The sequence below is a fragment of the Lepisma saccharinum genome, chromosome 4, assembly GCF_977018435.1.
Source record: "Lepisma saccharinum chromosome 4, izLepSacc3.1, whole genome shotgun sequence".
NCBI lineage: Eukaryota > Metazoa > Arthropoda > Insecta > Zygentoma > Lepismatidae > Lepisma > Lepisma saccharinum.
Window position 1 is genome coordinate 112531379 of NC_139232.1, and position 16552 is coordinate 112547930.

A 16552-nucleotide genomic window follows, 5' to 3' on the forward strand; every position below is an offset into this window, starting at 1 on the left:
GCTTCCTCCTAGCGACGCACATACACACGTAACTATTCCCTGCACATATACATATTTGGATTTTTCCCATGGAGACATGCAGCAAATTAGAATTCTGGATTCATCGAATCTAATATTAACAAACAGGGGATTCTGTATTTATTTTAAATTTAAGGACATTCATGGATTGTAAATTGTAACTGAGTGTAATGTAAGCTTTCGTATGTATTGGAAATAAACCATCTCCTGGATAAAAATGAATGAAAAGAAAGGTCAAAGTAACCTCCCAAAAGATGCAGTTGCCAATCTTAAAATTTGAGAGAAGTTGTTCATTTATTTCATGATTCACCAACGCCTCCCTTAAGTTCTCAATGCTTTACTCACCAAGCCCGTACCTGAGAGGGGTCAGAGTATCCCATTTAGCCGTCTGAGTTTTAGCCGAGGTGAAATTAGAACATAAGGTATTTGGAAGATTGAGGCAGGCTAGGATTACCATTATTTGCAGCTCTGTGTGTGTGTGTGTTACTGAAAGGCTATCTATGGTGGAGAGTGAAATAACACACAGTTAAAGTTATATGATCATACATATATATATTACGCAGATGAATTGCGTCTTACATAAAGCTAAAGTCAACCCTCATGCGTGAATAAGCGCCCGTAACGGCCATAGTAAGTCTCGCAGGTAGGTAAGACGAGCAGAGCCGCGCTCGCTGTGAAAGAGGTTGAGTTGACAGTAGCGTCGAGACGTTCGTCGCGTCCAGTAAAGTAGCTGCCGTGCGACCGATCAGTGGTTGTGCGTTTTTCTTCGCCTGTGCCTCATTTGTCTACAGTATGCTTGGGTATACAAACTTACGTCCGACCGGAAGTCACGTCGTCCTTGGCAATTGGCATTGCCATTGCGTCCGTAACAATTGGCGCCCAACGTGTTGGCCCGATATTGTAGTGTACAAAGGCAAGACGATTGTTTAAAGTTGAGATTAATTGTGCAAGAGCACTAAACATTCATATTTATAGAAAAGCACAGAGTTATTTCGTTTCGAAATGGAAAAGAAGCATTTGCGTAGCGCAAATAAAAATCTTACTTCGAGTTCAGGACTTAATGTTCCCGATTGTTGTCGGGACATTGATAAAGATAAAACCACATTTGTGTGCAAGAAATGTACAAAGCTTCTACATTATGAATGTTGTGGCTTAGAGGTTCGATCTGAAAACCACGAAACTACCGATTTCGTTTGTAAAGAATCTGAATCATTGTCTACAACTATTACATCTGATCCATTAAATATGTTTGAAGCTTTAAAATCCATGATTGAAGGAATTAGCAAGCAGCAAGTCGAAAGTATGGAAAAATTACAGGCTGATATTAAACAGCAAGCTGATTCCATTACCAGCTTGAAAGCTGATATATGCAAACAGTCTGAAACATTGCAGGCTGTTATGTGTAAACAGTCTGAAGCACTGAAGGCTGATATTAAACAGCAAGCTGATTCCATTACCAGCTTGAAAGCTGATATATGCAAACAGTCTGAAACATTGCAGGCTGATATGTGTAAACAGTCTGAAGCACTGAAGGCTGATATTAAACAGCAAGCTGATTCCATAACCAGCTTGAAAGCTGATATCTGTAGACAATCTGACATATTAAAGGAAGATATCCTAAGACAATGTGCGTTGCTAAAGGATGATATAGGCAAGCAGCACGATGAATCTATAAAAGTATTAAGAGCTGAAATAGGCGAAATGGCCTGTGAGATTCAACAACTGAAGTCTGAGAACGAGGAAACTAGAGCGCGATTCTCTGAAGAAATCCGGCAGGCTAGAGAGATAGACTTTGATGACTTCCGTCGTAGCTTGGCAGCCGATGTAAATAAAGCTACGGAAAATGTTCGCACAGATATGGAGGATATTAACTCGAGATTCACTGGAGAGTGCAATAGGATTATTGAAAAACAGCTGACAATAGAACAGATGTTGGCCGAGGCCGAGACTGACAAAATACAGTTTCGGGCTGAGGTCCAAGAAAATATTAGTCAGATTTCAGTAGTTGTGTCTCAAAGAAGCAAGGACGTTGAGGAAATAAAGACTCAAGTGGAACAACTTACGAATCAGTTAGAAACCATGCACGTTACCCGGCAAACGGAAACAGAAACTGGATCTCGAACAGCTGGTCATCCGTCTGCAGTTGCTGAGAGTGCAGCGTTGCCAACCATGGACATTGAACTCAATGAAGCGATGGACAGAGCCGGTGGAGAGAGAACTAGAGAAGACAAACAAGTCTGTCGCCCACGAGTTACTGCTGATTCAAGAGCTAATGAAGTGGCGTCTGCTGTTCCACCTACCGTTAGTCTTTCGGGCAATGACAGAGGTTACAGAGAGCGTGAATCTCGCAGGGCCCGGCACAGTCTTTATGAAGAAAGGACAAAGAGGAAGCGTCTGGAAAGGAAGAAAGACCGCAGTTCCTCCTCTTCCAGCACCAACTCTGACTCTCAGTATCACGCAAAAATCATGAAGCAAACACGAAGGCATGGAAATTCAAGGAGCGGGCCAGATGAGTCGCCGCCAACAACTCAGCGATCAGTATTGACTGGAACTCCAAGGATGGCAGACCTTAATTCCTTGTCGAACTTCAAGGGAGACCTGGAAGCCCAGAATGCTGAGCAATACTTAAAAGAACTTAATATCAATTTTGATTTAATGCAGATTCCATACGAATACCGATTGGAAATTATTCCTCGGCTTTTCAAGGGCCAGGCTGAGCATTGGTTTCGAGCAAACCAGTTAGAGTTCAAGTCCTATTCTGATTTCTGCCGTCGTTTTCGCAAACAATATGCTTCAGAAGAGGCCAAAGAGAGGCAGCTGACAGCAGTGAGATCTCGCCGATACTTAAAGCAGTCAGGTATGAGCATGGAGGAATATGCCTGGTCTATTTACTCAGCCTACCGCAATCTATCTGCCCGTTATGTAGAACCAGAGATAGTGAACTTAATCATCTCCCAGCTTCCATATAGAGCCCGCAGTTTGAGTTTGGCTAATTCTCCTCGAACTGTACGACAGCTTGCTGATTTTTTGAAAAGGTTCGAGGTGCTTGAGGAGCAGGACAGTTGGAAGCCTGCGTGGAATAGAGAAGGTGCTGGTCAGGGAAATGCTTCTAGACAAAATAGAATTGGAAACCAACCCCCCCGGGTCAGACAAGTTACGCAGAATCATAGAAATGGTTATTCCAATTACAACAGGCGGCGTAATCCTCCAAGAAGGGATGGCAGGAACAACTACTCACGTGGGCCGCGTCGTTCCAGATCTGATCCAGAAGACCATTCCCGTGACTCTTCACGTAACGCCTCTGAACCCAGTAACTTCAGAGCGACGGCGCCTCCGTTTGAACCTTCTGCTTCACGTTTGACGAACGAGCAACGTCAAAGCGTCGACATGACAAGAGACTTTTGTTGGGCACCATCGACTAGTGCTAATCCGAGTGGTATGCAGTCGGATTTAGCCAGTCGCCCAACGTGAATTCTTCGTTCCCGATCACGGTTGGGCTAAAATCTTGGACTTCTCTGGGAACAGATGACAGCGTTATAAATAGTGAAGATAATCATCTTTTTGTTGTGCTGACTCTCAATGAAGGAGAACAAAGCTTAGATAGAGCACTACAACAGGCAGTTAGAAAGGAAAATTTACCCAGGGCTCCGTTAATTAAGGCAACTGTAACAGGCGTCGATTTTATTTGTGTTCTGGACATTGGCAGCGAATGTAATCTCATGAGCTATGCCATTTGGAAGAAGATTAAAGAGAAGCTGCCGTCATTGCAGTTACAAACATGTCCAGATGTTAGGCTGACTGATTTCACTGGGAGAAACAAAACTAGAGTTGTAGGATGTAGACAAGTATATCTGGAGATTGCTGGAAGAAATTTATTGGAGGACATGTTTGTCTTGAAGGGTCTCGAAGCTGACTTTATTTTGGGCTACCCATTCCTCAGGAAATATGAAGCAGGAATTGACCTACAGCGCGAGAAGTTATCCCTCACCGTAGACGGAGTTCCGGTAGAGCAGGACCTCGTGAATAATGGATCTTCGAAAGGGACGTATGTAAGAAGTGTCCGTGAAGATTCCCATGTCGATCAGTGGACGACTAGTCCTGACGACATTCTGCAGAAGGTCAATGCGAATGAGATTTTATGCGAAAGGGGTAGAAGCCAATTGAAAGAAGTCTTATTGAAGCATAGAGATGTATTTTCCGAGAGACCAGGTACTATTAAAAACTTCCAGTGTGAGATTGAACTCACCACCACAGAACCTGTGTATCGATCTCCATATCCCATACCTATAGCAAAAAGGAAACTCCTGGAGGAAGAATTAGTGGAGACAGTGGGGTGTTATAATGCCCTGTAATTCCCCTTACTTGAACCCTTTAATTCTAGTCGACAAGCCTGACGGTACAGTACGCCCATGCATTGACTTCAGAAATTTGAATAAAATTGTACGTGTTCCACGGAATTCAGTTGAGCCCATTTCGGATGCCTTACAAAAATTTAAAGGAGCTCAGTTTACCTCTAAGCAGTGGAAAGAATTTACCGAAAGCCGTGGGATCCATCATGTTTGCACAACAGCTTACAATCCAAAGGGGAACATGGTAGAACGAGCAAATCAAGAGATAGTCAGATTACTTCGTTTATTTTGTTATCGAGAACATCAGACTTGGTCTCGATACATATCAAAAGTTGTTTGGTTAATTAATTATTCCATTTCTGAGACTACTGGATATTCACCTGCTGAACTATTCTTCAACCATCCCATACCCAGAGAGATCCTAACACATTTCAATTGGCCCGAACGGGAAGAAGCCCAACCGGATTGGAAGTCCAAATTATTCTTAGCCCAAGTCAGGGAGAAGAAGAAGCTGTCGAAGGATTTAAAACAGAAGGGAAACGCCAAGACAGTGACAGTTGGAGACTTCGTGATGGTTAAAAACCATTCCTTAAGCTCCTCACTAGATAGGACCATTCAAAAGTTATTTATGTTGTGGATAGGACCTTATCTAGTGGACAAAGTGGAAAATAATGTTGTGACATTGCTAATTCCAAGGACTAAAGAATTATATGGTAAGGTTAACTTGGATAACCTAAAACTGGTGCGTTTTTCGGAGGATAAAAAGAAAGAATTTGTACTTTAAAACTAAGTTTCCTCCAGGTAGATAACTTCCTTCCTGAAACTTAGTTTCCGAAAGGAAGGGGCAGATGATATGATCCACATTTTTATGTGACGTCATCAGTAGAAGATATGTCAGTAATGTATTTATTTTTGTAAAAGAAGGCGTAATTTCTTTGTTATTATATGTAATATTGCACCCTGTTTGTAATATATATATTTTGTTTAATGTTCATTGTATTTTATGCTCTGTTATGAGTAATTTAATGTATCTTTGTTTGACAGAGTGCACTATACGACTTTGTATTTCTAAACATGCATAGATGTCAGTTTTGTTGGTAGAATCTTTTTGTAAATAGTGAGTGATTCATCTGTACTTTAATCTGTGTTCTCGAAACAGTATAAAAGCGAGGATATCGCGTAAGTAATAGCACACTTTCGCCACGGATCGTCGAAGCTTTTAAACTTAAAAAAATAACTCCTCGGTGTTGTGCATACATCCTCGTATGGTAGTTCGGGGCGCAAGCTAGGCCTATGTGAACATAGGTACGCCGATAGCCATGTATTGATGCTATGCACAATACTGCAACCATTCTACGTTAAATAATAAAGCTAGCCTAAGGGTTAATTTGAAAATAAAAGGCTAAAGAGCAAATATTGGCTCAGTTATCATTGCATATCTCTTGGTGTGGTAGTTCGGGGCGCAAGCTAGGTCTATGTAATCATAGGCTTGCCGATAGCCACGCATTGAGTTTATGCGTTTTAGTTGAGTCAATTCATCGACAAAGCGAAATCCTCGCCTTCGTCTCAAGTATAGTTGCATTATAATTGCAAGAAATAAAGAATAAAACCTTTCAGTTGATACATACTGCAGTAATGTGGTTTTATTTCTCTGTGCTGTGAATATTGTCTTTGCCTAACACTATCCCTGTACCTGAGAGGAGTCTGTGTACTTCACTGAGTCTCATCGTTCACCGCTGAGTATTATTAAGTTATTATTAATAAATATAACCATACGTTTAATAGTATAATAACACGTCTAGCCTGAACGTGTCAATCCTATGAGAAATGTTATGATTTGCTGAATTAACTACAAGAATTACAGTACTGTCCATTTGAAACCAAATATTTATTCACTTTCTGTACATGTGTAACAAACCAGGGTCTAAAAATATAAATGTTATGTGAAACCACCCTTTCGTAATTTTGGCGCAAAAATAATCTGTTCGCTTGGCACCCAGGGTGAGGTGGAAGAAGAGATTTGAAAGGATAATACAATGAAGTAATTCCGAGGGCCGAAGTTAAACCACGGACCGGGGGCCGACCCTTTCACATAGCTGTAATGCCTGGGAGGAGAGGGATGAAAAAGACATATATATATATATATATATATATATATATATTAAAATTGCAATTACTTATCTAGACAACGTCGAAATTCGCAGGAATTCCTAATATTTAACAACCGTGAGAACATTTCTATATTTCCCAACACTTCTGAATAGTTCAGAATTCCTGTGTAAGTCATTGTAATTCTTGAATACTATCTCGCGACCCAGCGGCGTACCTTAGCTGTAAAGTCATTACTTAAGCACATACAGGGTGGCCAGAATTAAAGTTACCCAACTCAGAGCCCTCTGTAGTCTGTTTGAGGCATCGTAGAACTCTAAAATTTGGTGAATCCACTATGCAGACCATGGGGAAGAGGATAGCGATAATAATAATAAAAAAAAAAAAGTTCAATTTTCCGCCACCAGGTACTTCCATGATGGGTTGTAATAATGACGTAAACTGCTCCAATTGGTTTTGGATTTGCCTTTACCTTGCAATCTTGCAATAAACGAGAGATTATTTTCTCGCAACTTCCAGCCACTAGCAAATGTCTTTCTAATTAATAACTCAGCTAAATCACTTATGTTTTTCAATATTCATTATTACAGCGCCACATTTCAACCCGGTGGCGGAAAATTGAACTATTTTTTTATCGCCATCCTCTTCCCCATGGTCTGCATAGTGGATTCACCAAATTTCAGAGTTCTACGATGCCTCAAACAGGCTACATAGGGCTCTGAGTTGGGTAACTTTAATTCTGGCCACCCTGTATCTCCCTGATGTTATAGGTGACATCTACTTGTTTTCTTTCTTCTGTGCGGTTACCATTTAGATATCCGAAGCACTGACACGGGGATGCTGACTGCCGTTCTCGAAGCAGTGATTCGGTAGCTTACCTTGTATGCACGCCATTGGTTTTAAGGTAGTTGCTACGAATTAGATAGGTTAGTTACTATAGATCTGCCCGGGACGAGCCATGCTGTTTCTTGGATATTACTGGTGATCCTGTATGTGACAACAATCTTAGACAAATAATGCATTCGAAAACTCTTGCGAACACAGACAATACGAAATATACAATTCCCTGTGTAAACATCACAGCCTGTCTTCTTTCAGAAAAGAAGAAAGGTGCAGTTGCTCTATTTCCTGTACAAAATTAGGAACAATAACATTCAGGTGCAACATTTACTAGAACAAATACACATACGTGTTCCTATCTCCAAGACATGTAACGGGGTATCTTTTACAGTACCAACACAAAGTCAAATTTTATAAATACATAGCTTATCAGAGGAACTGTACACAATAGATGCTTCTAAAAGGAACCAAAATTATCCACGTGCCTATTGAGACAAATTTTCTAAATGTGCAGTTTTTTGTAGTTTATATGCTGACTACCCCGGCCGGTTCAAATCCGGGAACTTTTCTAACGTTGGAAGCGGCCCCGGCGCCCATCCAGCGTCGAATTACATGGTTACCTGGGGGAAACCCTAGGGGTAAAGGCGGTCAGGGGCGTGATGCTAATCACATCACCCCCACTCATTACCGTATCAAGAAAGTGTGGGGCGTTACCCCCACACCCCATATACGCCTTCATGACGTGGTGCTAAGCATAGGGGAGCACTTTACCTTTTTTTATATGTAATTCGCGTATGTAGTTTCTTTCTAGGGGATCAACTAGCTACAGGTTCGAGGTACTTTCATCACCTACATAGAAAGGGGAAGAATAGCAGGTTCTATAAGAGATTCGAACCAGCGATCTTTAGACAACTGGATCAGCTTCTGATCTCTTTCCCACATTCTTTGCCGAATGAACTAACTAAAAAAATTGTCTTACGAGTCGTCAGCAATCTTGCAAACTTTATTAACCTACCTGCTGTTTCTCACTAGTATATTTTACAAGCTGGAATAGACTTTGATGTCTGCAGCTCAGAACTAGACTTCCATGGTAAGTTATTCTCATCCGTCTATTCTAATGTGGCATATCTCACGTATTGAGAATTGCGAAGTGGCACTGTTACACGTGGCAGATAATTTCTAATTCTTTCATTAGTTTAGATTTGGTGACAACCAGCGTGCATTTACATTCTGAACCAGGGTGCAAAATCATTGAAGACTCGGGAGGGGGGGGGGAGAGAAAGATCTTAATTTACAAACTCACCACCCACACACGATATACATATTTATAATGTTATTAAATGTAGAAATAAATTACTAAATAATTAAAAATGCTATATTATTATTGTTAAATAAATATAAAGAAATTAATTTGTTACTTTTATATGTATCAGATATTTATAAATTAGCAAACTAATACCTTTACAACTGGTTAAATATGTCAATAAATTACGAACTAGTTTAAGTGGTTTTGTTATGTGTAAGTTTTAATTTCTTTTTTTATTTATGTTAATATAAATCAATTAGATTTCATAATTATTATTGTCTTGCATTCTTGTTTTACTTTTATTGTGCATATTAATGTAGATTTGTTAATGAAAATTATCTCTTGAGACTTGAGAGAGAGCATTCAACACTCACAACCACACTACTTCGTGTGTTTTCGAATTGTTCTTAGTAAAGTATATTTGAAGTCAAAAGCAATTGCTTATCTTTTGTTTGTTATAACAACCCCCCTCCCCCCCGGAAATTTTTGGTTGGGGGATATTTGAGGCCAAGATTCTTGGAGGGCAAATCCCCCTGTCTCCCTAGGGTTTCGCACAACGTTCTAAATGTACAATACTACTTTTATATTGAATACTGTAAATGGGGTTTTACATCTGTTGTATTCTGTTAGATAAATAAATACACTGACACCCCCTCTATATTTTTCAGACTGGCACACATAGTCGTTGTTAGAACGGACACATCAAGAGCTCCACCTGTTGGTGAAGACACGGCTCTAGTCGATCCTGAAGCAACGGAATGCTATTCCTTCTCATCGTCTGTGATTGGAACCCCCAGTGTGAAATATGACTATAGATCCTTCATATTTCGTTACTTTGTTGAAGACCGATGATTTCGAACCCGTTTTCAAGACTCTCGCAGCTTTTTTTACATAGCTATACAAATATTTTCAATGTTATTTCATTGAAGGAACATATATTTCATTACAAGCCAGCATCATCAATATTTACCTTGTAGGCAATATATACTGATTTTTATTATGTTATTATATTTTATATTCCAAACTGTTTGATACTCCTTAGGATGATTGAGATATTTAATGGTGACTTGAATTTCATGTATATTTCACGGAGTAAGTTACGTTTGAATGTGTAAGAAATAGTTAAATAAAATTTTAAATTAATTCATCGATATTTGTTTCTCGAGACAAGGCTTCCCTTCTCTCGTGATAAAAACCCCAAGCAAAATCTCACATAAGAGAGTCATTTCATTTAGTATACATCTAAATATAATATCTGGGCTAAATGAGCATTTTCATTTTTCACCCTTGCTCCCCCACCAGGGACGGCGCCAGGGGTGGGCACGGGTGGGCAAACGCCCACCCAAAAATTTCTGTGCCCACCCGATTGCCCACCCAATCAAATTCAATAAGTACATATACTTGGAGATATATGAATGATTCAATAAATAAGTGTATTCTGGTGTTCATAACATGTATATTTTACTTGTAAATATTATCTATGCTTGAAATATTCACATATTATCAACCCATAAAAAGCCAATTTTGTCATTAGAAAGTGAAAGTAAATACTAGAGCTATTGAAACAAAAACTGTGATCAAATGAATACTTCCATGAATAAAAGCAGCTAGTAGGCTTAGGAGGCTCAAAATTATGCAGGGTATGATCAAGATTAGATCAGAATTTAGGGTGAACTTGAGGACTGCAGCTCCGGGCCTCCACATATTTATATAAATCCCTGTCTGGGTATGGTTAAAATAATTTCCAAATAAACAAATAAAATCATCATCTTAGCGTTACTTCCTCCGGCAACACAATACATTATTTTGACTTTTTAATTAGCTCGGCATTAAAATTGCAGAAGTGTCCCTTTTTTTATTTTATTACAATTTTTATATACTTGTTATCTTCAATATCAATATGGTATGCGAAATATCAACTTTATATTCATTCTACTAATAAGAAGGATTCACAATAATCACTACAATACTGCAGTGAATAAATTTTAATAAACTAGTTATGTGTGGAAAAAGCTACAGAATTATTCAATTGCTAATGAGTGACTTATCCTATTTAGAAATCCTCGTCCCACACATAAATTTTGCCATATGAATCAGCCGAAAATGTCAACAGAATCTGTAGATGCAGCTGAAGTAGAGAAAAAAAAAGTTATGTCACGAAGTATCCAGAAGACGATTTTATTAGTTTGTTTTTAAATCCACTTTTATGCTCAGAAAAGCTAATCGGGACTAAAGCTACAGTTTAACGTGGAACCAGTGTGCATTGTGCTTCCACCAGAGGAGGGGGAGTCGAACACAGGACCTCTTCATTATAATGCGACAGCGTTATGCCTTTGGGGGAAAATATACAGAAAGAACTCGCACCAAACGTGGCATTTTATCACCACAGAAGATGCGTCCATTTTAGGAGGGTCATTGCCTGAGACAAATATTTGAGACTTTCGGAAAACAGCATCATTGTTCACGGAATTAGCTGCCTTGATCCACTAATGAAACGCTGTGCAATTGAAACTACCACCTTAACTTTCTAAGAGGTATGAACTAATGCAACTCCATTTTTGGAAGAGTAAGTTGTGGTTGATTTGTTATATTTAACTGTTAAACAACCGAGCCGGTTTTCGAAAGTAACCCCTCTCTCGCCGCGGCCTTTGCGCGCGATTTAAATTTTTACACTTATTTCAGAAAAACGTTATATCTCTGAAACTATTTAAGCAATCTACTTCAGATAACTTTTGTTTGAAAACAAAATCATCGGAGCACGCGACCGTGCACAATTCAGAAAGCCCAAGTGAGAAAAACGGGGTTGGGAGGGGCCAAGTCCCCAAATTTCAATGAAAAAAAAATCTGCTGTTCGCTCCCTCTTCTCCCGTTATTTTGGAAAATGGGCGCAAACTTTTGCATTGTTTTCAAAGAGTAGACCTCTTGCAACAAAGTGGAACTTGTTTCAAGTCCCTAGTTCTCATACAGGCTGAAATATGACGCAATATGTACAATTTGCATTTTGGCTAAAAATAGCTAATTTGCATATTAGAGAAAGGGGGAGGGGGTTTATTTTCTTCCACATGACATTTCAAAGTCTTATCTCAACATCTGTCAGCGTTTACAACCTCACATACAAGTATGAAGGTCCTAAAAGCACCTGAACGTTGTAATCGGCACCATGAGTCATATATGACCCATTGGCTGTTTTCGCCTAAACTTTCTATGGGTCATATATGACCCATTGGCTGTTTAAAGGTTAAAGTCATTTTTCTGCTAATTTTGATAATGACGACGATAAGGTTCAATGGTGATTAGATTTAAAGTTACGAAGGTCCGAAAACAAACACAAGCTGACACTCAAAATACAAACCCTCATAAATTATTACTTTGATAGTGGTTCCAAGCGCCAGGGACTCGTTGCCTGAAAGAATCAAGTTTCCAGGGTGTGCTGCACAGGATAGAGGTTGACATTCTAGTGTATTCGAAATAGTCACGCCATGCAACCCAAATCATTATGAAAGTAAAAGTAAAGTGCTCCCCTGTGCATAGCACAACGCCATGAAGGTATGAAAAATAGATGAATTATTACTGGCACGGTGATCAACTTCGATGAATTCCTTGTGTCCTAAATCATTTTGTTACCTCAAAAAATATGTTCATGTAACAAACCATACGTGTATTGCTTCTCCCGCATTAGTAACATGACAGTTCAGAAAATGAATAGCAACTTAGCTAACAATCTCTTCAATTCTGAACAGATATTTCGATCTTACTTGTTTGTGAGTGATATTCTGTCAAAATAGCCTTTCATTAGCCTAGGAATACTTCATGGACAATGAACAAAGAATTTGATTTCCGTGTGTGTTTTAAATCATTCCCAATAAGACGTCATTTTAATCCAAACATTCAGTGGCGGCGATTAGGAGGACCGGGAAGTGGGGGATGCAGTTCTCCCCGCCACATTTTGCCACTTTTGCCCCCGCACTATGGCCTGTTTATGCTAAGCCTTTTCTACCAAGAAAAAGTATATTGTCCTTGCCCCTCAAATGTTGGCACCCAATCGCCGCTACTACAAACATTGAGATAGATTTCTCAGTTGTACAAACCTTGTAAGCTAAGAAAAGTGACCCCTAAGGAGTAAGAAAACTCTTTCAGTGAAAAACGCATACGATGAAAATACTATGCTCAGGAACATGCATTTAAATTACGAGAAACTTCACGATTATCTACCGTCGCACTTTCTATCATTGTCGCCGAATACATAAAATCAAGTATGTGCCTTGTATTTGCAACACAAGCTTAAACCTAATTGACATTTATTTCACTGTATTAAAACATGCATGAAAGAATGTAATTAGTATGTACGGCTGGGGTATGGCTGCGGATGGGTAAACACTTCCTTGAAATAATTGTGTCCTTCAGATACAAAGCGAAAGGAAATGAAACAAGATGCGACAATAGATTAGAAAAGAATAAAGAGAAAAACAAGGAAAGGGAGAAGAAGTAAGAGGAAAATCGGTAGTGTAATAGAGAGGTGATACATACGTCTTACATACACATACGTATATACTATATATGGTCTTACATTTATACTGCCCACCCTAATCTATCAAAATGGAGCTTCTGCCCACCCGGTCGAAAATTTCTGGCGCCGCCCCTGCCCCCCCCCCCCCCCACCGCACTCTGGTGGTCACTGTTTCCAATTGTCTGTGTCCGTACGTGATATGGATACAAGCAACAGAATACGAAAGAGAGCAAAAGAGAGGGGGGAGACAAATGAGAGAGAAAGAGGGAAGGAGAAACACATATAAACTAAAATGAGAAAATAACGATAGAGAGAAAGGTCCAGCTGATGAAAACTAGTCTCTGACCACAATTTTTTGCGTATCGAGAAGTGTCACTGTCAATGCAAAGCTGTGTGATCAGAATTTAATCCTTATCTGTACGTATTTCTGTGGAAATAATTTAACTTCATATTATACAACAGCAAACAAGTATTTTGCTTATTTAGTTTTGGACTTGGTAAGTCTTTCGGGAGAGGGGGGGTCCCCCTGTAAATACGTGCTATTGGATAATAAATCCTTGCTCTGATATAGTAATAACAACGTGAATACCAAAATACATTCTTCTTTGAAGACGTGGCCCACCCAAACCTTTGACAGCCAACCAGTGGCCCACCGCATCAGAAAGTCTGGCACCGCCTATTCGCGATTAAAATTACCACCTGAGCGCTAGTGTCGCTTCCAATATGGCCGCTCTACGTAGGATAGATCTTCGTTTACATTCAGTAGTAGTACGTAATAGCAGCGTGTTGTAATTGCTGGTATGGAAGAAACGTTTAAATTACGTCTTTAAATATTGCGAATGCGATGTGAATTCCAGGAACTATAACGAAGGTGAAGCTGTGATGAGAGCGAAGCATTTAATTATAATAAATAACACGGAAAATGCAGACTAAACTAATGTATATGCACTGGTTCTTCAAAGCAGTGCTGCTTCATCTGCACTGCACCTCGGTTCTAACTGCCTAACTCGGGCTCTCAGAAATGATTTGAAAATAAATCAATTCACCTGTATTGCAAAGCTTGGGCAGGAAATAAATGTAAACATACCGTTGCAGTTTTTTCCCCAAAGAGGCAGGCTGGTTTAATAATAACAATAACAACAAGTTCATTGAGGCTATCTTCGTTCTTCACTGAAAATTGACTGACTGAATGAAACAGCAACATTAGCATGTCAATTATGTTTTTCTGACTTATCTTTATGATTTCGGGCATTAATTAATTCTCATACTATTTTCATCTCGCACTTAATCGACTTGCATCTGTTCTACATTTCATGCATAATACATTGTTTTCGAAAAAAATGTTATATTCATAAAGAACAATTTAAAATTTACTTTCATGGCAATAAAATCATCTTTCCGAAAGATTATTTCGGAAAATAAAGTGAACAGACTCGTGCATTCTTCGTAATTTCCTTGCCGCATTTCAGTTATGCCAATCTTGTCAATCAGTTCTGTTTTCCCTGATTTATTTAAACATTTCATTTTGTTCATTCCACGGGGTAGAAAACACATGTAAGCTTTTCACTTGTCCTGAACCACAAAATGATTTAGAGCAAAAAACTGAACAGTAGACGCTACTTTTTCGCATGTTCCCCATGCTTTGAACGGCTTCAACATGGCGAAGCGCAGCGTAGTGTCCTACGTGGAGTGGTTCCTGAAAATCTCACCAGATGGCATATCGGATAATTTTAATCGCGAAGTACGAACACTGTAAATGGCATAAAAACTTGCCAATTCAATGCCAGATTTACAGCAGCATCTTCCAAGAACAGACGGAGAATGTCCGTCAGCTACAAATGCAAGCGTGTTTGTTGGGTGAAAGCCCAACTCAAATGGCGCAGGTCAGCAGAGCGGCCGATGGTTTCTACGCCAAGGGCTTGTTCTTTTTTTTCTGCCTCACGCCAGCTGCACGTGAGTAGAACCAGCTGAAGAAAGTGCAAAGAAAGATGGGATCAAGAAGAAATCGATTGCCTCGAACTCTGTAACGAAGATACAAGTAAGTACAGAATGCTATAATATTCTCGCTCACTCTCGAAATAATGTAATATTTATTTTGATCGCTGCACGGTTGTCAACGCTAGAAAAGGACGTCGTAAGGAACCGGCAAAGTGGCGACTGTTCTTACAGGGGCTTTAAGATCATAACTCGAGAATTGTTGACATTGCGAAACGAAAACACTTGGATGTTGTTGCTGTTGGCAACAGGTCGAGTTCTTTCACTAAAGCTACATGGTTGTCACGATCAAAATTAGGCTTGCTCCAATGTCTGGTTTGGTTTGGTTACGCTATGTCACCAGCATAGAGACAGAACATGATTCTCAGGTATCAGGAGGTTACACTTAATTGAAAATGTTTAGGGGTGAGTACGGCCGTCTAAGATGAGGATGAGTGATGAAATTGATGAAGGGACACTCACAAAAAACACCCATATCCAGGTCGGGATTCGAACCCTGGACCCCTGGCGACGTAAGCGCGCTGTGATAACTGATGAGCCACGGAGGTCGGCATTTAAAATTAGGGAAAAGAAGCTTGCGATTATAATAGTCGATAACCGAAATAAAGTCGAGTTAATTAGTTTTTCACCAGAATAATGAAAGCAAAAAATGCATTAGACGGGAAAATTGGTTGTAAAATGTATGAACCAGATCAGAACTTCATATTTTCATATTCTACCACTAAAACCAAGTACTCAATGGATCTATGAATTTTCAAAATTCCAAAAATAAAATTTTGATGTAAGAGATTACACAACATAAATTTTATGATTAAAATGCCCACCCTACTTTCAAAGATTTTCTTGAACGAGGTGCGTAAAAGTTAATAACAAAATAAAATAGCTATCATTTCAGTAAATTTAAATGTAAGAAATATAAAAATAAAGAAAAACAGGATGTGTCGAATTTTCGTTTGTGAGGTGACTCGGGTAGAAGTTTCTCTCAAAGGGTATAATAAAAATAATAAATTGGCAGTAAAACAATGGTTTATTATTAGTTCATAATAATGATAAGTGGCGGAGATTAGGGGGGCATTTGCCCCCCAGTTTTCGCCACTTTTGCCCACGCAGTATGCTAAATCTTATCTACAAAGGGAAATATACTGTATTTGCCCCTCCCCCCTAGTTTTGGCACCTTGCCTCCGCCTCCTGGTTTTGGGACCCAATCGCCGCCACTGATAATGATAATTGCCGAAACTGTTATGTCACGTCAGATCTCACCTGTCATCTCAGGCAGTGATCCTGAAGTTGTTCTTCACAGAACGTGATCTGCTTTAATTGGTTCGATTAAGGTCGGATTTTCTGCTTCTTTCATGCGCGTGAAAAGTCTCTGACACACGAGAGCCGAATGCGATTTCCGGGCTAGGTGATCAGCTGGGGATTTTTCAG

General features: G+C 39.5%; 2 protein-coding genes across 3 annotated transcripts in view; both read left to right on the forward strand.

The window, feature by feature from the left end:
* LOC145987338 (putative peptidoglycan muropeptide transporter SLC46) overlaps window positions 1–9748 on the forward strand; it is a 40303-nt gene extending 30555 nt beyond the window's left edge. For both annotated transcript variants that reach the window (XM_083121858.1, XM_083121859.1), the window contains exon 7: window positions 9291–9748. In XM_083121858.1, coding sequence (XP_082977984.1) covers window positions 9291–9474 — 184 coding nt within the window. In that variant the 3' untranslated portion in view covers window positions 9475–9748. The remainder of the gene's footprint in view (window positions 1–9290) is intronic.
* A 5216-nt stretch (window positions 9749–14964) lies between these two features.
* LOC145986774 (putative peptidoglycan muropeptide transporter SLC46) overlaps window positions 14965–16552 on the forward strand; it is a 52763-nt gene continuing 51175 nt past the window's right edge. The window contains exon 1 of the mRNA XM_083121175.1: window positions 14965–15167. The gene's annotated coding sequence lies outside the window, so the exon portion shown is untranslated. The remainder of the gene's footprint in view (window positions 15168–16552) is intronic.